The sequence below is a fragment of the Amblyraja radiata genome, chromosome 38 (assembly GCF_010909765.2).
Source record: "Amblyraja radiata isolate CabotCenter1 chromosome 38, sAmbRad1.1.pri, whole genome shotgun sequence".
NCBI classification, from domain to species: Eukaryota; Metazoa; Chordata; class Chondrichthyes; order Rajiformes; family Rajidae; genus Amblyraja; species Amblyraja radiata.
The window spans coordinates 4,091,052-4,118,462 of NC_045993.1; the positions used below are offsets into that span (position 1 = coordinate 4,091,052).

A 27,411-nucleotide genomic window follows, 5' to 3' on the forward strand; every position below is an offset into this window, starting at 1 on the left:
ATAATATTAAATGAACTCCGCATATCACAGGTATGCTTTGTCACCTCCCTTCCTTCTCTGCAACTTAAAATGGGCACGGTTTCTCATTCTTGCGGTTTTATAGCTACTCAGGCTGCCATGGAACGAAGTCTGAAGAAGGGCCTCGACCCGAAACTTCACCCATTCCTTCTCTTCAGAGATGCTGCCTGTCCCGCTGAGTCACTCCAGCATTTTGTTTCTAACTTCACTATTAGTAATTAGTCAGATTGTTCCATAACAGTCTTCAGGGAACTAGATTATAGCAAGTACCAAGACTCTGAACTTTGGCAGTTATTCAAATCTAAAGAAGAGCAGCATATGGGAATCAATATGGGCAAGTCCTAGTGAGGACCCACTTTTGGGTCCATTTCCTCATTGTTCAACTGTGAATTAACCATGATGGTTATACAAACCAGTAATCCAATTTCGACATTAGGTCAGAAGTAGAACAATGCACTTTGAAGATGTTGTCACATTTGTGAAATAGAACAGGGAGATGTTCTAACACCCACGCTTGGTTCTATCATAATCTGAATAGCTTAGTCCAATTACCCAAAGGGCAGAATTTCCAAGAAACAGGCTATCATACTTCTGAAACGCAAAATAGCAACAGTGCCCTCCATAATGTTTGGGACCAACACCCATCATTTATTTATTTGCCTCTGTACTCCACAATTTGAGATTTGTAATAGAAAAAAAATCACATGTGGTTAAAGTGCACATTGTCAGATTTTATTAAAGGGTATTTTTACACATTTTGGTTTCACCATGTCGAAATTACATCTGTGTTTATACATCATCCCCTCCTTTTCAGGGCACTTCAACAATTCTCATCCTTGTTTTTTCCAAGCTCTTCATAGTCCCAACTGCTCTCTTGGCTACAACCTCACTCAATGCTCAACCCTCTGATATATTTCTCATTCAGTTGCAAACTGTTGATCCTTTCCTCAATCACCCACACACCACACTACTGGTTATGTGGCTAAAGACCCTTGCTAGGAATTTCCTCTTGAAACTTGTTTCACTCCTGCATCCAAGTTAACACTTTAAAGTTATGTCCAAACTTCTAATAATCTGCCCTCATAACTTAGTACAGCCCAAACTCATATTTATAATACTTTGAAACATTTTGCTACATTAATGCTCCATATAAACCCAGCTGCGGGTATTATTTTGACAATTAAGCACATCTGAATATCAACTGACAGAGCATTGAACATCTACCATCTCTTAAAATAAGTAGTTTAAAATCCAAAAAGGGTTGTAACTTCATTTATTTAGAAGATGCTGCGAACAGAGAGATATTCTGTAATTCCACCATTGTTGCAAAGAGGCTACAGCGACTGACTGGATTTATAATGGAATGGGGATTACTGAAGAGACGACAGCTGAGCATTGTAGTACATTGTTTAGAGATATACTAGCATTGTGATTATGTTACTAGACTAACATTGACCCCTGGACAAATACTCCAAAGACAAGTTCAACCCCTACTGTGGCAATGTATACTTAATTTTTTTTTTGGAGAAAAAGAAAGCAATTGGATTGTTGTTAAAAACCCGCCTGGTTCCCAATGTCCTGTTGGGAAGTGTCCTTAGTATGTTCTACATGGATTCAAAACCCACAGTAATGTGGCTAACTCTTAATTAAGCTCTAAAAAATCCTGTAACTCACTTGGCTGTATCATTGCCATTCACTATGGGAATAGTGCACATGAAAGATTGCAGAGGCTCAAGAGAGCTCAATAAAAAAAGCCTCAACAGTCTGGGTCTACGTAGTGGACAGTAAAATACAATTAATAGAGAGGGGCTAGAGTGCATTATAACATGACAGTGTAAAGTAATACATTGCACATCACATTCAGAAATCATCATAGATATAAACAACTTACGGTAAAAAAAAGGGGACAGTGACACAGACTTGTGGAAACAAGACATGAGATAGATTGTTCAAGGACAGAGCAGATCAAAGTAGAAACAACGACCACAAGTAATTCAGCTAGCTGGGGATTTGAGGATTGAGAAGGAACTGCAGCGTCTGACTGGGTCAGATTAAACTGCAAGTAATAAGCCAAAATAGTCAACAAGATCATATAGTTATATTGATCTATCAGTATAATGTAACATTCGATTCTGGTAACTACAAAACATCCTTATGTTAAATTTAATATTTAGAATATACATGTTACCAAAGATTAAGTCGTCTATTATCTTGCTTGAAAGCTGGGTAGTGCAGAGATAGAAATGTTGTGGGACCATCTTATTCGGAAACATTTCATATTTTCAACTTAATATTATCGTCCCAATTTTCTATCTTTTGTATCATGCCAGTAAATATCTCATCAATGATTTGAACAAATGAACTCTACTAATAGCTGGAAAAATAGAACCAGAATTTGGGATTCTCTAATGACTCGTGGTAATGACCTCGCAGAAGCAATTTTATCATCTAGAATAGAAGACAAAACAGCTGACGGAGGCACAAACTGGCATCCAATATATATATAGCATTCACATTAAAGCTGTAGTATACAATTACATCTACAGACTAGAGGAACAATACTGATGAAAACTGAGCTGGCAACCAACTTGGTCCCAAGTTTATTCTATAGAGTTATTCAACCATTTGCTGTTGGCTATTTAGATTTAAAAGGCATTTAAGATACATTCCAGCTGAAATGTCTTTGATTTTTTTGGGACAAAATGTCAGTGCCCAAGAGGAAGTAAACAACTCAGGTCAGCCAACTGAAAGCCTTGCATTCTAATCCGTCAACTGATTCTGCCCGTCCGTAATTAATTTGGAGTATTGTGAGCAATTTTAGGCACCATTTCTGATGAAGGATATGCTGGCTCTGGAGAGGGTCCAGAGCAGGTTTACTAAAATGATCCCAGGATTGAGTGGATTAATATACGATGAGCGTTTGACGGCACTGGGCCTCTAGACGCTGGAGTTCAGAAGGATGAGGTGGGGTCCTCATTGAAATTTACCGAATAGTGAAAGGCTTGGATAGAGTGCTTGTGGAGAGGATGTTTCCACTCGTGGGAGAGTCAAGGACCAGAGGTCATAGCCTCAGAATTAAAGGACTCCTTTAAGAAGGAGATGAGGAGGGATTTCTGTAGTGGGAGGGTGGTGAATCTGTGGAATTATTTGCCACAGAAGGCTGTGGAGGTCAGGTCAATGGATATTTTTAAGGCAGAGATAGATTCTTGATTAGTACGGGTGTCAAGGGTTATGGGGAGAAGGCAGAAGAATGGGGTTAGGAGGGAGTAATAGATCAGCCATGGTTGAATGGCGGAGTAGACTTGATGGGCCGAATGGTCTAATTCTGCTCCTATCACATGACCTTATAACCTTAATGTTACCGAGCAGATTGTATGTTACTGACTGGCGACGAGTTTTCTTCCAATCCAAAAGGGAGAGTTAAAGCCTTCTAGATATATTGATGAGGCTCACAATTGGCTTGATAGGCCAGGTTTCACTGTAAATAATGGAATTATATTGCAACTCCTATTTCACTATGAAACATTTGCATTGTCAATTTCTTTTTGGTTTTCATACATAATGAACCCATCACTTCTCAAAACGTTATGATCGTGTTTATAAAGAGTATAGAATTGACAACAAAATAAAATCACCATTTTTATTATATAACGCCATGGTGCAAAAATATGAATGGTTAGAACTCGTGCATTATTCAAGACAATGCACTGTTCTACTTAAGTTTAAAAATGAGCGCCACCTGCTGAGTTCAGTTCAGTAGACAATGTACCAAAAGATAGAAAAAGAAGAGTTTACAATAAACCCACAGTGGTTCTCAACTGGCGCTGCCAGTATTCCAGGTCCACAACATTCTGAGTTATCCACCGATAACCCCAAAACAATAAGTTAATCATTCTGATACAATTCAAACGTACAAATATGTTTTTAAAATACATTAAACTGTGGTAAATTAGCATTAACAAGACATTACAAAATGATTATTAGCAGTCTTTACCTAGTTCATTGCCACATCACCACAGAGTGAATGAAAATTCTCATGTAAAGTGTGCGGATAACGAGAACAAAACTACAACAGATGCTGCTAGGCGTTATATAATAGCAATAATGAACTGGAAGGTGTATATTATTGTATACACTTTGGGTATGCATTCATTGCATCCTTTCCGCTAGGGATTCCAATATAAATATAAAACTAAAATGGTCACCATCACTCAGATATCAATGTTGTAGTATTTTACCCTCTTGGGCATGGAAGACAATAGAACCCCAGTAGTTTAGACACCATTATCACTCCCTAATCAGTATAATCTATAACAACCCCCCCCCACCCCATCAATTCTAAGTTAATACTTTTGGATAAAGGCAGATCTAGGATTACAACCTCTCCTGTAGTAAAAGTCACTTGCTCCTCACTTTATCCATAAAAACAGCATCAATTTGTCATGGTAGCTGAAAGTGCAGAATTGTTTTGCCTCAAACATGAAGCCTGCTCCAAAGCAGAGGTCGGACTCTAAAACTAGTGCTAAATCCAGTTACAGAACAACCATACTTAGTAAATAGAAGCCAATCACAATCGTCAAATCATAACATTTTATACAATATCTTGACGCATGACTCTAACAGAAAACCTCCCCTGAAAGGAACAGCCTTGTTTATAACACTATATAAGGTGCCATGCATTTAAAACAAACCAATATGGTTTTATTGTATTGTGCAAAATAGGATAAGCATATTAGAAACAGATTATTTAGTATAATCCAATTGTTTATTAGTTTTTACTTAACTTTTTAAAACTTTACTGCTACTTGTACGGAAGGGAAATAGTTCCAATTACTTGAGAATTTAATGAATGATATGGGTATTCGCTCAGCCATGTGTCTCAACAGATTTACTTCTGACAGTCTTAGCTCAGTCTATTATTTAAAAAAAAATTCAACTTTAGGCTAAAATACAAGTAATATTAAGTTTCCTTTTGGAAAATTTGTACAGCATTGCATTGGGTTTTGTGAAATTGGTCTAGTAACATGCTGATGTTTGCCACTATGATTATTTCTAAAACATAGAAACACACATTTTAAAAGGCCGCTTTACTCTTCTAGAGTTCCTACACTAACATGTACAAGTTTTTGTTTGAGTATCAATTTTTGTTTTGGATAAGATAATATTGAAATCAATTTCCTTCCACTCAAACTATTTTAAGGCACAGCTGTTTTGTTCACATCATTAACCTTCTTCTTGCCCAAGATTAAACCACAAATGACCCTGTACGGGAGACAGGGAAATGACCGATAAGATTTGATGGGCCAGTGCATTATTTACTAGGATGACTGGAACCTTCTTACTCATTATTATTTCGAATGAAAAATATCATAATATCACATATTTTTGGATTGCATTTTTTAAAATGGCAGCAAGTAATTAAAGCACATCAGAATTAAAAAAATAATGCAAAACCTTTTACAATGTTAACTTCAAAATGTTACTTATTTGGAGCTTTTGATGACTGAGGTAGCTTTGCCCAAGACTAATAAAATTCATTTTATTTAAACCTGCATTTAGGCGTGGAGGCAAGTATCAGTAGAAATGAATCTATATAGCCAACTGAACTAGCTCAACTAGCCACCACCACCTCAGTAATGGTCAGGAAAACAATATTCATATTGCGCAATTCCTTTATTTATAATGACGCAATATAAGATGCCCAGATTTCTTAAACTTTGTCACAAAATACAGTAATATTGTATTGCAACGTCAACATATCTGCTCTCTTCACAGATGCGTTCCAATCTGTTGAACGCATCCAAAATGTTTTGATTAATGCTCGATCTTAATACTTGAAAACTAAATGGCTCCAACTTTTTAAGTAATTGGGGACTGGAACAACAACCCTGGATCAAAAGTGCAATGTAAACAAATGGCTAAGTACGTTTTGGCTCACAGAAACACAACTTGCATATTCAAATCCTATTATAGCAAACTGAATATTGTGGGTTAATTTTTGTCTTCATTACTCTACACAGTAATTAATTCTAACACTACTTCTACACAGATAACTTTGCAATAGCTTCTCTAAAACCCTTTTACAAGAATCTTTTTTAAAAATTCTTACGTATATTAATTTGAACAGATTTCTAAATTTACATTTTATATAATTATGGCTATCGATTTAGAAGAGCTAAAACATGTTTCTAAAAGCCACTTTCTTCCTATATTTTATTTTATTATGCTGACAGATGGTGGCAAATAAATATCAATCATACTCTTTACTGAAGCAGCAACTTGTTAAATTAGGGGTAATGCAACTGGAAGCTTGACATGAAGGATTTAGTCACAGATTCACCGACTTATACAGCATGGAAACAGACCTTTTGGCCCAAGTCATCCATGGCGATCAAGCTGCCCATCTGCCTGTATTTAGCCTATATCCCTCCTGGCCTTTCCTAGCCATGAACCTGTCCAAAAATCATTGTAGCATCATCATTGCACTTGCCTCTACTTCCTCCTCTGGCAGCCCATTCCCTACATCTACTATCTGTGTGAAAAATAAGTCCCTCAGATTTCCTTTGAATCTTTGTCCTCTAGCTATTAGCCCATGCTGCTCTGGGAAATAGAATGTGACTTTCTACCTTATCTATGCCCCTCATAATTTTAACCTCAGCCTCCTTCTCTCAGGAAAAAATGTCCCAGTCTATCCAACCTCCCCTTATAACTAAAGACCACCAGTTCAGGTAATATTCATGTGAATCTTTTACACCTTCTCTAGTTTAATTACATTTGTCAATTTACCTTTATAAATACAAAAAGGCCTCGTCCGTGGAAACAATAATTTCATCAGATATAGGAGCAGAATTAAGCCATTCGGCCCATCAAGTCTACTCCGCAATCCAATGTAATGGCAAAGTTACAAAAAAACAGAAGATCCCAGCACAAGATTGGCTGAACACAAGACGCCCATTAGATTAGGTTGAACATAAGATGCCCATTAAATGGGCTACATTGGTACATGTGTCTCTGTGTTGCAATTTGATCCCAGCTAAAATTGCAAGTGTGTCGTTTAGTCACATCTCATGAGTTCAATGGTAAGTCACTAACAGAAGGAATAACTTCCACTATGTAACCTGAGCACTAAGTATTCCTTAGTCTTAAAGCCCTCCCTTTCTTCCTCGACCACAGAACCAACCAATCCCCATCTACTGATACTCTCCTCCGCCTACAACTTTTCGTTTGACACCTCCCATTTCCTCCAAATACAAGGCGTAGTTACGGTCAAGTGCATGGGCCCAAGCTATGCCTGCCTCTTTGTAGGGTACGTCGAACAATCATTGTTCGAGGCGTACCATGGCCCTATCCCCGAACTCTACCTCTGCTACATCGACGATTGCATTGGTGCTGCCTCCTGCACCCATACACAACTCACTGACTTCATCTATTTCACCACTAACTTCCATCCAGCACTCAAATACAACTGGACCTTTACCAACATTTCCCTACCATTTCTAGACCTCACCATCTCCATCGCAGGTGATTGACTACTGCCCGACATCTCCTATAAACCCACTGACTCCCATGGCTATCTGAACTACACTTCTTCCCACCCTGCTTCCTGTAAGGACTCCATCCCCTACTCCCAATTCCTCCGTCTATGCCGCATCTGCACCCAGGATGAGGTGTTCCACACCAGGGCATCGGAGATGCACTCATTCTTCAGGGAACGGGGGTTCCCCTCTTCTACTATAGATGAGGCTCTCACCAGGGTCTCTTCTATACCCCATAACTCTGCTCTTACTCCCCATCCCCCAACTCGGAACAAGGACAGAATCCCCCTTGTCCTCACCTTCCACCCTACCAGCCGTCACATACAACAAATATGCCTCCGACATTTTCGCCACCTCCAACGGGATGCCACCACTGGCCAAATCTTCTCATCTCCTCCCCTGGCTGCATGACTATGAGCACAAATATTATTTTAACTATTTCTGCTTCAACAAGAATAATCCTAATTTCTTCAATCTTTTATCCTTGGTATAATTCTAGTCAGTTACTACGCCACTACATAATTTAGTATACGCCACTGATTTTGTCTCTAAAATCAGATGCCACATAAACGGGATACAATTCTTCAGCCGTGGCTTAACCAGTAATTTGCAAAACTGTTTGCATATTTTGTGCTTTTGTACTCTACACCTCAATGTAAAAAGCCGAGTATCCAACCTGCTTTTGCATCCCAACCCACTCCTATGTGAACTCATACCTCTTTAAAATTGTACTCTTTAGTTTGTTTTAGTTTTATATAAATTTATAGATAAAATTATATGGATTTATTTAATGAAAAAAGGGAAATTATTTTTTCAATAAAAATTCCATCTTTCTTGTTCAACTGAGAACACCTCTATTTCAGCAACATTCACAGAGGTTAAAGGAAAAAACATACTACTTAAATATTTTATACGTTCAATGTCCACTGATTGAAAGGGATTCTATCTCTCAAACCCATTAGCTAAAAACATCTCCTCAATCTGCCATAGAGACATGCTATTCTACTGCTACAATAACATTCCAGAAATGTCTCCTGCATAGACCCATATGAGGTTAAGTGTCTAATATCCAACAAGGATAATAGTTTAACTCCAGATCCTGGATAATCTGATTAAAGGTTATGATGGAAATCCATATGTAGTATGGACATTTGTAACTATTACTGGACACTAGCACTACAAAGGAACCAGTTTTTGATGTCAGATTTCATCTAATACAAATTGGAGCTGTATTTTGTACATTTTATTGGCATAAGATTGACTTCTGATTTAGTATTTCTTGAGTTTTATAATTAAAGTACCATTCTGAATTGGTATCCTCAGGCTTCCTGCATTGTAATCAGTGCTATAACAAAGGCCCAGCATTTCAGACCCTCTGGTGAAGCAGCTAAGTCTTGGTGCAGCTTTGCCAGATATCTACATCAAGCCTGTGGTCTCCTCATTGCATACTTTTGGACCCACAGTACACCCAATTTTAACGCCTGTGCAGATTCCCAGCTTCAACATTTTTGCTGTCCCTTTATAATCAGAGATGTAATAACAGATAAAATATACTTTAGGAGTAATGCCAACTGAGTTGGGAATTATTGCCGCAGCTTAGAATTATATTTTATAAAATAGCCAACCTCTATTGATCAAAAGCTCAATTTAAAGAACTAGTAGTTTCATTGACTCAGTCAGAGTCATGTTAAATACAACACCGAAATTTCAAACTATTATACTTTTACGGCTGTTTATTTCAGAACTATATATATATATGCTAGTTTAAAATATTTTTCTGTGCAGTTATTGAATTTCATTCACTGTGCCACTCAGTTCATGTGAGCGGTTCCTGCTTTATGACACAGTTCTGCAAGACGATCCGACTAGTTTTCGCAGAAATAACATTGGGATTCAAAGTCACTATGTTTCCTGTGGATGCTGAAGTTCCTGGTTGTTGTTCATGTACTGCAGAACTTGGAGCTGTGTAAATGTAGTTGAATCCCACATTGTCTAATACGTCGGACCAGGCCCGGTACTGAAATTCAGCAGCTCCCCAGTAGTTTCTAATGCTGGATTCTGAACGATGTCCTGTAAGTGCCATGATCTCTCTTGCTCCGAGGCCTGCATCGCACAGGAGACGGACTGTCGTAGTTCTGAGTGAATGGTTGGTGTACCTCTGGGACAGTCTGGCAGCAATACTGATTCTAGGCATCATGCTTCCCAGATAATTAACCCCCATCGGCTCTCGCTTATACCAGACAGGTTGTTCACATAACTGTTCTGGTGTTAATTTTAGAGGATGAAGGTAAAAGGCAGGAGGTTCAGGTGGCAGCTTAGATATATAAAGCTCAAGTGAGATGACCGGACAGTTTGCATCTCCTGGCATATCGTACATCCGCCCCAGTTTCAACGGGTCCTCGCGGCTCCTACGTTTTCCTGTGTACTTCAGCACTGCATAGCGTCTTCCATTGGGATCTCGCTTAATAACGAAAGCATCCGGAGGGAGGTCCCGAAGGATTTCCCGTCCACGCTTGGCAAAGTGCAACTGCAGGTCAAACCAGACTTTATTCACGAGTGCAAGGGGTGTATGAAGTCCCAGAACCCCAGATGTTCTGATCTTTCGATGGTCGTCTGCATTGATTGGGGGGTGATGATTTGTCTCATCCTTCCCTTGGTTTCTTAGTATTTTAAGCACTCCCAGAAACACACTATTGGCATTGCTGAATTCCTTATCCTGCATCAGGCAGATCTGCTGGCTATGAGGAGGCATCTTAAGGTGCCTGTTTAAACCAGCTCGGATCGATTTATAACTGGAAATACTATAAGTGTTACCATCATGATTCCTCACAGTGCCGTAAAACTCTCTCAAAATACCATTAAGTTCTTCAACTGATATACTTTCAAATTGATCATCTTTGCCCTTTTCAATAAGCCACTGTTTTAGGATATTCACTGCCCAATCTGTCTGCTTGCGTGTGTTCTTCTCGTTGCGTTCCTCCTCGAGCCCAATAGGATCATCTTCTGTCACACTAACATGCCGTCTAGCGCCGTCTAAAAGCTCGTCACTGGCAACGTGTTCATCTGTCATTTGGTCCTCAAAACTGAGCAGAGTGTTGCCATCGAAAATGCCAAAGGTGTAGAGTGGGGAGTGAGACGCTGTTTTGTCGGACAGCTGTGAATTGCGGAGTAATACGTAATTTTTTGATACAATGCTTTAAAAAAATTTATTAAATTAAAAACAAAGAAAAATTATCCAGCAGGTGACGTTCATTAGGCAAAAGTATCTCAATACTCAACAGTGCACACCCTATTAACCACTCACTTTCACACATTGCAAACCATGGCATTACATGTTGTCACAGAAATAGTGGAAAGACAAATTACGGTTGAGTTTGGGGAAAAAAACCCAAAAGAATGCTAAATCTCCTGCATAGCTACATGATCTTTCAACTGCTGAGAAACTATGAATCCAAATGGAGAATAATACATCCTATTCATGCATGTATTCTCTAGAAGAACTGGAAAAACTTTATTGTTGCACTGAAGAGAATCTGTAATAGAAATAGGAAAAGGCTTACATTTTCTGACAAACCTTGGCTGACTGAACCTCTGTGCCAGCACTCTGATCGGCTTCAGCGGCGAGTTACCCAGATGCAGGACAAGGTTTTCGTAAGAGGCAGAGCAGCAATGAGAATCACATCAGGATACTCCACCACACTGAAGCATTTGGAAAACTTTGAGCAGCCTACTTTTTGAAGAATGAATGAGGAATGCAGTCATATTCTGCTAATAGGCTCTGGTTTCATTTAGATAATCTTTCCAGTTTATTTAGAGAATGCACAAGACTTCCCCTCTCACTCTTTCTGTGTTATATTTCAACCAAATGGTTTGCAGATCTGTCTTCTTTCTGACACGGGAAAGTTATAAATGCATAACATAATGCAGATAAGCCATCTGCCCTCCCCACAGTTTATTCTCTTTGGGTGCTTGTGGAAGTCTTCCACCATCTACCATCGTAAATCTTTATACTGAATGATCCATAATTTTAACATCCATTATACTAATGAACAAAAGTGGCATATTTTTCTGATTAGATCCCCTGTGCATTTGGCAAAAATGGAAATTTATCAAAGAAAGGCTATATTATAATCCACTGTTAGTGGAGAGGTTATCATGAAGAGCATGTCACTCCTTAAAGCTCTAGTGGCCCAGAATTGCAAGCAGATGCATGTCCAACCAACCTGAGAATGGAATGATATGACGATTCTGGTTGATCATATTCCTTTACAAACAACAACCAAATTCAACCCAAAAGGTATAATTCTACTATCTTTCTAGCCACATCTTTAGAGCTAGTCGGCAGTTTCCCATCAGTGGGCTATAATTGAAGTTATTAAGTGCTATGATAAATGTGCTGTACCCACCTGGTTGCCACTAGGAGAAGTTTTCTTAATGGCTGGCGATTCTCCAGGAACTGCTGTAGAAAGTCTCTGGGTGCCCTGACTGAGGCTACTTTCTGTTAATGGGGTAAAAGCAATTCATTAATGTTTCAGCTTAACACAAGAATGTCAGAGACAAGTTTTTTTAAGTGTTTCCTTTCAAAGGTTCTTTGTTCCAACTACTGCTGCAATATTAATCTTTTCACTTAGCATAAAAGCAATTCTAGTTTTAAAATGAGCTCCAACAACTTGAATAGATGTTTTTCTTACAGCTCTCATGAAAACACAACCAAAAGGGTGCATTAGAAAACAATTACATAATATTGTTATATATCTTCTGCACACCTTCTAAGTTATATACTTATATATATATATATATATATATATATATGCAGTTTCTAATTTGATCTACTTCTGGATGCAGAAGCTATATAACTGGTACATCATGAAAGCATTGTTTCCTTTCTGATTTCCTGGCAACGAACAGTACATTTTTAGCATTTTCTATTTTTTTGTTTAATTCCAAAGATCTCATGTACATTGTAACCCACTTTACTGACATTCTAATAATAGGTCGTTATACAGCCAAAACTAGTGCACCTCAATTGAAAAGTTCACATAAGCAAAGTTAAGTGTTAGCTATAATTGCTGTGTCTTCATCCTTTCATTCCCAAACTGTCAATTTTAAACGGCTAATGAGTTTCAAAACCAGTTCAGGCCATCAGTTTTGAATAAACCAGAATTCAATCCACTCAGTGGGAGTTGGAGGCAGAGGTGCATAGAATCCATTTCATAAAAATAAAGGCAACAAATTTAGACCGCATACAATTGTAACATCACTCAGACAAACTTCTACAAGTTTCTGATAACTTATGCATCCAGGAATCATAAAGCTCATGAGGTTGGCAATTGTTTTTATGCCAGTTCCTTGAAACAACTAGTTAATAGAACCATAGAGCTACAAGGAATGCTGAACGGAGACAGGCCCTTCAGTCCAGAGTCCATGCTGGCCATCAAGCACCTAATTACATTAATCCTATCTTTAAACATTTTATTCTCTCTACATTCCCATTAGCTTCCTCCAGATTCTATCACTAATCTACACACACCAGACAAGCTAGAGTGACCAATTAACCTACCAACCTGCACACTATTTTGTGATGTGTGAAAAACCATTGCAACCAGAGGAAACACACACAATCACAGGGAGAATGTGCAAACAGCATATAGATGGCACTAGAAGTCAGAATTGAAGCTTGGTTGCTGGAACTGTGATGCAGCAACTCAATTAGCTGACTACTCTCACTTTCTAACTATTTCATGTAGCTCTGCAAATTTCTCCTTTTAATGTATACTACGTTTTAAAGTTGCTTCTATAATTACCTTCCACTCTCCTTTCAGGCCACGCTTGCTGGAACATACATTTTTTCCCTAATTTCCCCTCTCTTGCCATTCTCAATTAGAACTCCAATTAACTTAAACTTGCGATCTCTAGTGACTATGACTTTGCACACCTGTGTAAGTCTCCCTTTAACTTTCCTTGCTCAAAGGAGAACAACCCTTAGAAATCAAGACTTCACACCACCAAAGCTCTTCATTCCTAATAACACTCTTAGTCAGTCATACAGCATGGAAACAGGCCCATCGGCCCAAATTGCACACCAACCAACATGTCCCGTCTACATTAGTCCCAGCTGCCTGCATTTGGCCCATATGCCTCTAAAACTATTTTACAAGTGTTGACATTTCTGCTAAGATGCTATTTCCGAATTGGACACAATGCTCCAGTTGAGGTCTAAACTGTGACATACATGGTTTCGAGTAGCTCCCTTGCTTCTGTATTCTGCTTTCATATACCCAATATTTGTTCATTTCATCACTCTGTCAAAGTCTTCCCAAAGTAATTTTCTATCCTCCTCACTGAGCTTATCACCGAATCAGCATTTAAATTAGACAGAGGCCATAAATTATTAGGAGCGGAAAATCTGGCGTACCATGGTATATTGTCCAACTATTCTATCAAAACCTCTTGTGCGTTCAAGTAACTTTTAACTCACTCTGCTCAAGGATTAAATGTCAACATCTCCACATCAGCATGACCATTAATTTCAAAGAGAAAAAAAAATTCTGATAAGAATGGCAATTTTTTATGTAAGTAAAATTATTTGATTATATTTATGTTTAAATGGGTTTTAATTAGCAAGTTAAAATGTATAATAGTGTTTTATTTTTAATAATATCTCAATATTAGAATTTGTAAAACCAAAGTTATTCACCAATATCAATTTCAGCTTCAGGTTTGTTAGTTGATGAAGGAGTTGGTGGGTGAAAGAACAAATCAGTTGCAGTCAATAAGGCATGATTTTGTTATGCTGGACTTCTTTATTCTGGGTGGGATCCGTTTCCCCAGAGGAAGACTGGCCCTGAGGGCCTGTTGCAGGTAAAATGAAATGAGCTCCATGGGCAAGCAACTATAGATCATCCTTTAAACCTATGTAAGGATTTCCGATATGTTAAATTACAATTTATCTTTTAAGGCAAAGTTATCCTTTTGTCTCAGATTAAATAATGCATCTCATATTCCAAGCAATGCAATGCACTACCAATGTTCTAAAATGAACATGAATAAATATCAATCCACCGCTAAAACCAAATTTAATTTCCTCATTTTTGTTTCTTGTAACTATTCTATAAACTGGTATTTAGACTTATTGTGGCTCTGTTAATGTCCTTAATTGGGACACAATTGTACATTAGCAATGACAGCATTATCATTTTTGAAATAAGACTGTGGGCTTCAATAATTTAATTATGGATCAAATGGCTTTTCATGAATTAAAAACATATATAAATGGAATGACAGTGAAAGGCAGCTCAATAAAACACAGTAAATATGTTACTTAAATATATATACAAAACACATAGACGAACTAACAATATTTCAATCTTAACATGTGATTTATTTTACCTGTTCTGGATGGTCCTATATTGGTGGCATCTGAGCTGGATGTTAATGGTTGACCTGATGACACAGAAACTAGTCCTTGGCCGTAAGTCTGTGATGGCCTTGGTGGTAATCCAGGCCTAGTAGTATTTGAAGGGCTAAAATGACCTGGAGAATTCAAAGATTGCTGTGACGTCCGGGAAATTTGTGAAACCGGTGAAAGAACAGTCTGGGAACTAATCACAGAAGCAGTCTGATTGGAAATAGCATTACTTATCTGCATTGATCCCATAGTTGCAGGAGACTTCCTCTGCACTCCTGGGCTTGGCAAAGAAGTACTAGCACCATTTGCTTTTGTTACATTCAGCATTTGTGGTGCAAGTGGTTTTGGGAGGATGTTAAGCGTAGGTTGGGATTGAACAGATAGAAACTCAAGTCCGGGTTGCTGGTTGGTCATCAAGTTGTTTGTTGAGGCCTGCAGAAGCTGAGGTTGGGAAGACATTGCCACCGGAACCGTAAGTAATACTGGCACTGACTGTAGAGATACTGGAATAGGCTGGTTACTGCCAGAGGCTGGCACCGACTGATTGGTTCCTACCACCGCTGCAGTTGCTGGGAGCACAGGAGTAACCACAGCACCAGATGACCCTGTATTCTGAGGTTTCGTTTGTCCGCCAACTACCTGAGGTGGTGTGAGGTTTGTGACAATACCTATAACAATAGAACAGCCTTCAATTAGAATCTATAAATATAGATATACTTCCCAGTCCACTTTCTTCCGAAGGTTCTATTCATGCACCCTAATGGCCTTCGCCCATGGGACTGCACAAGTCTGGTGTGCAGGCAACAAGAATCAAGTGTTTTATTGTCATATATCCCAGATAGAACAATGAAATTCTTACTTGCAGCAGCATGACAGAATATGTAAACATAGTACTCCGCAAACAGTATAGTAAACGAGAAAAAAGTGATGGCCTTCAGTATGACTGATCCTACGGAAAGCAAAACATCAGTGCCAATTCAGATCTATTATACAACCCTTTGGATCCCCATTGCACAGCAAAATGGGGCAGATTTAATGACATGGCAACACACCAAGACCCAACTCACGCTGGTGCTTTCACAGTAGACATTAAAGCAGGTCATTATTCTATGTCTTTAGAGCCAAAAACACAACAATAGCGGCACATAACTGGAATACAGTTAACAAGATGCCATTTTAAAAGTCATTTCTGACAGACATCTATAAGTTCCCACAAATTAAGTTTTTACAGGTTTGCAACATCTTATTCTCTTATTTGGATGGCAAAATAGAATGCAAATGTGTTAGTTGGAATAGAAAATAATATAAATTACAAAACTTGCAATTATATCCCCAAATTAAGCATTAAAAATTTTTGCAATTTAAGGGCTTAAAATAATATTATTCTGATTCACGAGACTGCAGTGAGTGGGCTCTTGTGAGATTCTTGGCAGTGGGCCCCTGTACGCTTTAGGTGGGGTGGGCCTTTGTGTGCTTCCAAGGGAGCACGATGCACTGGGCCTCTGTGAGGTAGATGCTGAACCACTGGGATTTCCAAATAATTAGAAAGTGGACTATTAAGAGTTTTACTGTAACTAACATACTTGGCAAGCATGGTAGGTCTTGTTGGGGTTAGATGAAAGGGGGAATAGAGTAAATGATGTGCTCTTAGTACAGTCACAAGATACCACAGAACAGCACTGAATGTTGCAATAAATAGTTTACAAGTACCTGTATTATTTGTGTTTGCAGACGGCTGGCCTGATACTGTGCTATCAGCTATATTTCTTCTTAAATCCAACATCTGCCTTACTGTTCCACTGAAAATAGAAAATGGAAACCAAAATTGTATACTAGAACCAATAGTAAGAAATATCATTTCCTAAAATTGTTATCATTCTTGCTACTTAACTTGTTGATTTTTTTAACGTGAAGTTTATGACACAAAGAAGCATGACTTCAGCTGAATGCAGAATAAAACAATGGACCTGGAAATACCCCTGAAATTGAAACCGAAATCATTATAGATAAGGCGTAGGGAAGATTAGTTTGGAGGTGCGGATCAGAAGTTAATACATATTATGATTCAAAATTAACAAGAGAAATGCAATTTGAATTGAAATAATCTTAATGACAATTAGATATAGACTAAAGAACCAGAGAAGGGACATTTGATGCTCACCGAAGCTTGAGTGGATCATTATTAGTTTAGAGATACAGCACGGAAACATGCCGTTCGGCCTTCCCGAATCCGCACCGACCAGCGATCACCGCACATTAGGGATAATTTGTTTACATTTATACCAAGCCAATGAACCTGCAAATCTTTGGAGTGTGGGAGGAAACCGAAGATCTCGGAGAACACCCATGCACGTTACGGGGTGAACATAGAGATGCTGTACAGACAGCACCCATAGTCAGGATCGAACCCGGGTCTCTGGCGCAGCTCTTTCGCTACACCGCTGTGCCGCGGTTGGTAAATTATACATAAAGAATGCAAAATTATGAATCGCAAAGAGTTGAAAATTCTGATAGTGAAGCCAGGATCACTGGGTGGCTAGATCTCCTACAATAATCTATTATCTACAGGCAGCTAAAATATATCGAGGAATTGAACAAAAAAATGAATATTTTGTATATATATTATATATAAATAAAACAAAATATTCCAAAAAAAAATTTGTTCCTTTCCTATATATATATAAAATATATTGGAAAGGAACAAAATAAATAAATAATAATAATAATAATAATATATATAAAATATAATAGTTTAATCATATATAAGTTTATTTTCTTTCTGAAAATCAGCACTGAAAAGTAAATTTAATAAAATATGTCATTAAAAAACTTGCAATTTAACTTATGTTATAATAAAGCCTCCAAGAAAAGGCGAATTTAATGCTTACTGCCAGTTTCCTTGCCCATTCTCAACAGTTGAATGCTGCTTCATCTATTCACATTACAGCTGCCAATATATTAGCCATTCAATCTCTGCCCTATGAATTTTTGTCTCAGACTGATTATAATTTATATTTCAATACTTCCTGCCTCTGACAAGATCATTGATGCATCTTTACTAAAACCTTCTCAAAACTCATCTTCTCAAGTCTTGCAAAATAAGTCTACAAGTGGTAGGATGTGGGATGCACTGTATGTATGGTTGCTTAGCTCATGTGGGACAATTTATATTACAGAGACACATGACAATAGGAGGCAGAAATATTCTGGCTCCACCTGTATGAATGATCTTTCATTAAAAGCCACTTCGTCATCAGTAGTGTTTACCAGTGGTTGTCTCATTTGTCAGAATTTATTTTTCCTCCCTTTGTATATTGCACAATTTGAATAAGTGATTACATAACTTTAAACAAAGTGACAGGCTGAATCAGATGAAAAAGGCGACTTACCTACGACACTGCACGGTGCTAGAAACACTAACAGGGGGGTTGCAGGATTTGCTGGGAGAATTGGGTTGCGTAGTCTGGGCTCCAGATGATTGTTGAGGTATGGAGACGGAAATATTCTGAAAAAACAGAAAATAATAATAATGCAATTGCTATCATTATTATTTCATTTGCTCAAGACAAGAATATATCACAGCAGCTTATGGGACATCAAAAGACTCAATTAAAGCAAATGTACTCTATTGGTCCTGAAACAGACTCTACCAACAGATGCTTTTAAAGAAAACCAATTTAGTACGTCGATCTTCAATAATCTGCCCTTTTCTGCGTCTGCTGTTCTGATCTTTAATAAACATAATAGAAACATCAATTCAGTACAGTGCAAGAGGCATCCATTCAAATTGAATCCGTATTGGCACATTGTGGTACCATTTACTTAGTCATTCTTTTGTCATAACCAAGTTATTTTCTCTCTAATTTCAATTTAAGTTTCCTTAGAAAGACTTGATCGTCTGTGCTTTGACTGCATTTATTGACGGAGATTCTGATCATAATCACCCTGCATAAATATCGAATCTTCTGCTCTTGGAATTTGTTCTCCTAGTTATCATCTTACACTGATGGGTACAGCTTCTATTTACTTAATCTAAATCTGCTACATATTTTTGAAACTTCCATTATTTTATTATTCCCCCAATCATCAACAGCTGGCGGTGATTATTTGTGCATCTTTTATCTATCAGCTTTATTTTAAATAATTTTCAAGGTTCAAGGTCAGTTTATTGTCACGTGTACCAATTAAGATAAGAGTGAAATTTGAGTTACCATACAACCATACTAAGTGAAAAGCAACAAGACACACAACCACACAAAAGTTAACATAAACATCCATCAGGCTAAACTGAGAAAAAAAACTTTTAGAAGGATACAAATGTCAGTGACAAACTGCAATGAAAGCAAGGGCAAGTGTATCAATTCCATGTCTAATGTTTTATTCTGCAGAATGTGATCTGATAGTAGAGGGGAAGAAGCTTTTATTGGTCTCGATGCCTGGGCTTTCACGGTACTGCATATTCTTCCAAAAGATAGATACAAAAGGGAATGGCCAATGTGCAGACGCCTGCCATATATTCTAACTCTTAATTCTACTGTTAATGCAATTTGCACTTTGGCATAGCTTTGCACTGTTTCAGATTGCACCACTATCTTTGCATCAGTCTTTTAGTTTTCACTCGCAGTATTTATTATTGTATTCTTGTCGCATTGTTTACAGCGATGTGCCGATTTTGTTCCCAGAGTCCAAGTCAACACAAATGAACCTTAACTGCAATTATGGATCACTCACAAATATACTTTCCTATAATTAACATAATCTACTATGTGCTCAACAAGATTCAAACAGGAATCACTTGGAGAACTACAATTCTTCATCCCCCACCCCCCCCCCAAGCGTTTGCAAAGTGTATAAATGATGTCCGCAGAGGAGGAGAATAATGAAGTGTGCACTTCTCTTCGGTCTCCACAATTATTTTCATTTCATCCATTAAAATATTGCAAAGCTTGAAATTAATGGACTGTAAAATAACAAGAAACCCATCTTCAAGTACACCGCAGTAATAACTCACAGGTGCCTGAAGATGGCACCAACAAGAGTAATGCCTCCAAAATCAACAGCACCACCTTGCGGAATTCAATATGACTACAGATGAGAAGTTCTGTCCAGTCAGGCACTGATTGTTACAATTCCAAGAAAGAGTAAAGATCTCAACTACTGTTCATGGAAGGATTGCAGCAGGGAAGTTTTTACATCCACATGGATAGGACAGGTTTGGAAGGATATGGACCAAACGCAGGCAGGTGCGATTGGTGTAGCTGGGACATGTTGGATGATGTGGGCAAATTGGGCCGAAGGGCCTGTTTCCACGCTGTATAACTATGCCATAGTCTCTGCTGGCTTTGTAGAACAACCTGGACATTCTCATTCCTCTCCCTCCCCCAAATTCTCACTCCATAATCCTGAAAGAATTGGTTAGCTTTAAATATTTAATCAATTTCTCGAGAAGTCAGAGTATTTTTTTAAGAATGTAAATTACATGGTAGACTCTGCAGTCACATAACATTTATATATTTCAACTTCCTTTCCCTGGAGAAGTCATGTCTACAAAACTGTAATGCCTACAAAATTAGTAACAGTTATACATTTTCAAAACATTAAAAGTTCCAAAACAAAATCCTCTCATCATATAATTTTGTAACCTAGATGGTTTTGTAACCTATCATGGCAACCTAAATGTCATACTTTGATGGCAGCTGACTGGTGAAGTTTCAGAACCACATCCATTCAGTATATCTTGTGTAAGAACAATTCACTCATATCTTTTACCATGTTGCAGCAACGACCAAATCTACTAAAAATTGAACTCATAAGAAACAGACTCTGACATTCAACCAGTATAATGCATGCTCCATACAATCCTCTTATTTCCTTCACCTCTCATCAATACATTCTCTTCCTTCCTCCCTCATGTGGTAACCAGCTTCCCCTTACGTGCACTCTTGTAGGCTCCAAATAAAATGTTGTTTGGATGCCTTAGCAAAGCCCATCACAATGCCCATTTTCCACTAGTTTGTCCTATATTCTTCACATTTCCATCAACTACCCCAGATCCTGCCATTTACCACATACGCGACAATTTCCATATTTTTGGTAGGCATGACGAAACCAAGAACCTTGGTGAAACTCACCAGGTTATATGCAAAATGTGCAAACACCACATGAACTGTAAAGATTATGATTGAACCCAGATTGTTGACACTGTGAGGCAGCAGTTCTACTAGCTGTAAGTAATGATGGATCAACTGTTATCAACTCATAACAAATTTGCTTAATTATGCTTTAAGGAGCTGTCCCACTGCAGCGACCTAATCCACGAGTTCAGAAGAGTTTGCCCTCGAATCATACTCGCAGCATGGTCGACACGAGGTCCTAGGAGGTCTTTGTAACTCTCCTTCATGCTCGAGAGTAGTCCCCACGTACTCGAGGCCTCAGCTAGGTCGCGGTGTATTTTTCAAAATGCTGAAAAATGCCCACGAGTAAAAAAAGGTCGCCATGGAAAAAAATCTTTTGCATTCTGGTATACAATTTGTACAGTAGTAGATGTTTCAGTTATTTTTAAATTAAAAAAATACATGGTTTGCTGAAAAAGTAATTTGAATCCTTACAAATCCTTTACATTTGGAATCTATGTGTACGTCTACTGCTATTCAGACTTTTCACAATAAATGCATGATTAATATTTCAATTAGCCTAATGCAAAAATACTCCATCTCAGATCTCTGCAATAACATAATTCGCTGTTATTCAATAAACATTTCCACATTTTGAAATGATAGAAACAATATAAAAATGTGCAAAAGCTGTGCAATCGGACCTTTTCAACAGATATAGAATCTCCACACCAAGCAATACTTCCTACAGCACTAAGTAATTCATTATGAATATTCATGCTTATCAAGTGAAGGCAAACACTTTACCGTTTAAGAAGGAACTGCAGGTGCTGAAAAATCGAAGGTAGACAAAAATGCTGGAGAAACTCAGCGGGTGAGGCAGCATCTATGGAGTGAAGAAAATAGGCAACGTTTTGGGTCGAAACTCAAAACGTTGCCTATTTCCTTCGCTCCATAGATGCTGCCTCATCCGCTGAGTTTCTCCAGCATTTTTGTCTACCTTCAAACACTTTACCAGCTGCAAAACAACTTCAGTCCTGGTAGACCTCTCATAAGCTCATGATTAACATAATTAAGTCTAGAGATTTTAGTGAATCATGATAAAAAAAGACACACTTCTATCTTAGCACTGAAGTGTTAATATGCAACTTTATCAACAATTATAATTGGCAGATTTCACAGCAGCAATTATAAATTAACTTCTTCACAATCTCTAATATGTAACTATAACTGTCAGATCCCACAAAGCTGCAATTAGGTATTAACTTCTTCACCATCTCCAATGAAAATTATCCACAAAATATTCTTTTATTGAGTGATTTTGCTCACTCGTAGGTTTCATATGCATCGGTAGTGAATGGCAAAAACTCTGTGTGGAAGTGCACATTTTCATGAAGTTTGAAAAGTGGAGCAGAGTTAGAAAGATACATTATTAACAAAAATGCGTCACAGAAGAATTATTCTGATACCCGACTTCAATCAAATGTTATCTCTTTGTGGTCCTGGATAGAGCCAGTTTGAACTTCACAACTTCCAACCGTCCCCCCTTCCAAAAAATTAATCCTTGACCAGCCAAAGGAATGTCAGTAGATTATTTTATTGGGACAATCACCATTAGTAACACATTGGGTTTTTTTTTAAACCATATATTGTTTTATTCGTGTGGTCAAACAAAGTCATAGGATCGACTTTTACTGTTTTATTTGTGATAGCCTTTATATGTGTACAATAATGGTGAACAATCCCCAAACTCAATTTAAACGAGTAATTTGCTAAAATAACCCTTATAAATTTCCCTTACATAATGACACTCGTTAAAATAACACATTTTGAAAGTAATTAACTCCCATAAGATTATTGTTCAAAAATCCTCTACTGAGGAGAGTGAACAAATTCAAATTGTCTTGCCATCTGCGGTGCTTGCTCAGCCATTATAAATAGGGCAGGATGTGCAACAAATGGCCATAAATTGATAACCAGGATTGTGCCACTCTGTAGCTGTGTTGCAACTGATGACAGTGTGTTTCTCCTGAATGCCTGCTCCTTCATGTGCAAACTTTACTTTTAATTCCAAGACTATTAATGGCAACTTAGACCTCTGACATTTTTGAAGAAGTTTATCTCTCTATGCATTTTGTGATGACATCTTTATTATTCAAATTTATTTATAATTGCCACTTGGACATTGATAAATGGATAGAACTTCCACAATATTGGAATCAGCAAAGAACTACTGAACATGGTTTCTAAAATGGTTAATAATGGATCTCAAGTAATTTATAGGTTACATTCCGTACTGGAACTACCAGCTTCAACCTACTGTTTTGTTTTAACCCCATGTTATTTCCAAGCCATGTTTATAACATAGAAGTTTGTCATGTGGCCCTTCATGTTTGATCCAACATTCAATATCATAGCAGATCACTTAGCTCAATACCCTGTCCCACTTTCTCCCCTTCTCATATTCACACCATCCAAGCTTTATTCTCCCCTTCTCATATTCACACCACCCTCAAACTTGAAATTATTGAATCTAACTTATTTTCTCATGTAGTATAAATTGGAATACCTTGACTTACTTAACATTCCTTAGCAGACATGCACAGCAAGAGAAGGCACAAGGTTAAGGGAAACATTCTTCTCATTGGAAGTGTTTTAATGGCAACTGTTAAAATAATAAGGTCGATCCTATCTCTGTAATTAGGAAACTTGATTTGTTTGTATATATCAGATATTTAAAGTTCAGTTGATAACCGTGTGCACATGCAAATATGGATGTTTCAAGCAATAATTGTATTAAATGGTACTGTTCGTCAGAGTTAATATCACAATATTTTGTAAAAAATGGGAAGAGATATGGTACAAAAGACAGGTGGTCTAAAGATTACTACAATTTACTCTTCACTGTGTGCAAAAGTGTACTCTCTCAATTGTATATTATTTCTTATCTTAATGATCCAAGCACCTTATTTCCCTCTCCCCAAGGTTACTAACGTAGACATATTTGGTACTTACCTCTTGTGCCTTTTTCAGGATGGAATCATTTCGAGCTTGATTTGCTGACCCCAGCCTTTTCTCTATCTGCATTAGCTTTGCCTGCAGCAAATACAAGAGCACAATTATTTAAAAGAATAAATCCAAAAATTTAGTCCAGATGCATATCCACCCAGGCCTGATCTTCAAATACAATTCTTGGCTGACTGAACATTAAAGTTACAAAACTGTAAACATTTACTCTTTAAAACCAAACAGAGAAAACGGAAAAAGGACAAGATAGTTGGCGTCAGAAATAAAGGGTGTCAAGTGCAACCAGGTTTGTCCAAACAGATTACTTGTTCATTTATTTCACTGCAGTCAGTGGTATGTGCAAATTACATACTGGAGAAAAAAACCAGAAAGATGCATATTTACAATGCGAGAAGCTTCTGTCACGTTTTACTTCAGGACTCAAATTAGCCAATTAGTCTGATGGCGGTCTTCATCCAGTTAATTTACGCTGATCTAAAGATGCTCATATCACAGCAAACGAATGGAAACCAACATCAGAATTTTAATGTGGATATTTTTAGACATGCTTATTATCTTGGTTTTCAAGATATTAATAAAAAGATTCTATTCGCAGGCTCTGAGGCAAGTTCTGTGCAACAGCTTCAAAGGAGGTCAGCAAACTCAAAGCACAATGATGAATTCTATGAACAAATGAATGAAGACAGGGAAATGCAGCAAAAGGTTAAATTGCTCTTGCATCCTCTTGGTAGCCAAACATATTTGCAACACATCCCCCCAATTGCGATGTGAGCTGTATATCTTTTGCATCTGTCTACTGTGATGAATATTTATAACTAGGGGACTGAGCTACATTGGATGTCAGTTTATTATTGTCATGTGTACCATGATATAGTGAAATACGGTGGGCTATCTGGTCAAATCATACTATACATGAGTAAAACCAAGCAATATACAAGTCCATACGATAGTGCAAAGATAAAAATACCAGAATGCAAATTAAAGTGGTACAGCATTACTGCCGTAGAGAAAGTGCAGAGAGAAGAGATGCAATGAGGTAGGTTGGAAAATTGGGACTTTAACCTCGCTTATGAGAGGATTAGTCAGTAGTCCGAGTACCATGGGAAAGAGATGGTATCAGATTCTGATGGCAAGTGCTTTCAAACTTTTGTGTCTTCCACCCGATAAGGGAGGGGACATGGAGGAATGACTGGGAAGGAAAGGTTGTTGCCTTAACCTTGACATCAGTGTTCTCCCCCATTACAATCAGACTGAAGAAGAGCTCCATTCCCAAAATGTCATCTATCCTCCACAGATGTTGATGACCCGCTGAGAAACACCAGCACTTTGTGGTCTGTACAAGATTCCAGCATCTGTAGTTCTCCATTACTTCACAAAGGACATATTGCGGTGGCCTCAATAGGCCTGACTTTGGGGTGAACATGGGGTGGGGACTGGACATTGTGCCTTCCTCCACAGTGCTATCCACTGTGGGGGGATGATTTTTTTGTCTAATTGTAGTCCTGTGGGTCTGTGTCCAAGATGGCTGCCGTGAAGAGAGAGTGGACGCTGGCGCGCTTTGGCTGCCGCTGCTCTCTCTTCACACTGTGTTTTTGATTTTCTGTTTTTGGATTTAATTCTGTTTTTAATTTGTGTCTCTGTGATGTCTTTATTACTTGTTATATTCCGATTATATGTTATTCCGATTACTATGTAAGGTGTCCTTGAGATGTCTGAAAGGCGCCCATTAAATAAAATTTATTATTATTATTATTATATATTGTCACATACATCAATTGGTGCAGTGAAATTTGAGTTACCATGCAGCACACAAATAAGATAAGCACAACACTATAGAATTTAACATAAGACATAAAAATACCCCCCACAGCGGAATCAATGTTTCCCACTGTGAGGGAAGGCAACAAAGTTCAGTCCTCTTCCTCTTGTTCACCCGTGGTCGGGGCCTTTAAGGCCTCCACATTTGCCGCAACGGTGGCCTGATGTTTCAGGCCCTCTTGCTGGGATGATGAAACTTCTACGTCGGAACGGAGAACACGCTCAGCAGCTTGGAGTTACCGAAACGGCCGCTTCCTACCCGAGACCGCGGCTTCCGAAGACAACAGGCCGAGCTGGGTGGAGCTCCAACACTGGCGATCCTCAGCGAAAGATCCCAGGTCGCCACGATGTTAAAGTCAGTGCCGCCTGCGGCTGGAAGCGTCGCAAACCACAGCTCCACGATGTTCAAGTCGGCAGTCCCAACACGGCAATCCCGGTAAGGCATCGCCCGCTCCGCGATGGCACTTCAGTGCTGCGTCGCTGCTGAAGCACTGGCTGGACTTCGGCAGGAAAGGCCAATCCAGTTGGTAAGCCGCGAGGAGGGGGGCGGAGGTGCGACTCGGAGAAAAGACGCATCCTCGACCAAGTAGTGACTGAGAAAAAACGGTTTCCCCCTCCCCCCCAACATAAAAAAGACTACAAGACCTCCAAAACAAAACTTTTAGACAAACTAAAAATAACAAAAAGGATGAAAGGACAGCAGCTGGCGAGGCTGCCTCACTCGATGGCGCCACCACTCGACATCATACAGAGTTGAAAATATAATGGCGATCCTTCATGAAGTCCTGAAATTCCCTATCCAAAGGCACTGTGTGAGTATCTTCACCTGAAGTATTGCTGCGGTTCAAGGCAGTGGCTCATCAACTTCTGAAGGTCAATAAATGATGGTCTTGCCAGTGATGCCCAGATTTCAAAAAATGAATTAAAAAATTGCTCTTTCAAAACGTTAATGGACACACAGCCATAAAATCAAATAATTAGATTTCTAAGTAATAGGACAAAGGCACACCATTTAATTTTCACTTGAACATTAGTGTTTTCAACTATTTATACTGGTATAGAGGGACTCCAACTGCAAGTGAACCTGTTTTTATGTGGAACCCAGAACCCAATTCCCTAACGTTGCTCCTGACAGCTAATATGAGATAGTTCATTTGAGGGAGTTCATAAACACTGGGGTGTTCCACAGCAACCATTTCAAAAGATTACCATTCCGAGAAACAAGGCATTAAGGAATAGAGTGCCTCTAGTCATCTTTACTTGATTTTCCAAATTACTTCCACATTTTATGCTGGAAGTGGCCATAGCTGCTCGAACTTACCTGTAAGCCATTGATTAAAGATTCATGCCTTGTGTTGCATTCTATCTTTTCTACTCTGTTTTTCAGCTCTGCCAGTTTCTTGTCGAAAACACCACTTTGCATGGAGCTTATCCGCTCTTCAATAATTTGCTGAACGATCTGTGCAAAAATAAGAAAAAAAAGATTTGCTTA

The 27,411-nt window shown here is 38.4% G+C and overlaps 1 protein-coding gene across 18 annotated transcripts in view; it reads right to left on the reverse strand.

The window, feature by feature from the left end:
* Positions 1–27,411, reverse strand: part of LOC116967094 (activating transcription factor 7-interacting protein 1-like) — a 102,626-nt gene that overhangs the window by 10,047 nt on the left and 65,168 nt on the right. For all 18 annotated transcript variants that reach the window (XM_033013574.1, XM_033013575.1, XM_033013583.1 and 15 more), the window contains 6 exons: positions 27,241–27,378; positions 24,090–24,170; positions 18,351–18,466; positions 16,672–16,760; positions 14,943–15,629; positions 11,960–12,051 (listed from right to left, as the gene is read on the reverse strand). In XM_033013574.1, the coding sequence (XP_032869465.1) occupies positions 11,960–12,051; positions 14,943–15,629; positions 16,672–16,760; positions 18,351–18,466; positions 24,090–24,170; positions 27,241–27,378 (1,203 nt within the window). The remainder of the gene's footprint in view (positions 1–11,959; positions 12,052–14,942; positions 15,630–16,671; positions 16,761–18,350; positions 18,467–24,089; positions 24,171–27,240; positions 27,379–27,411) is intronic.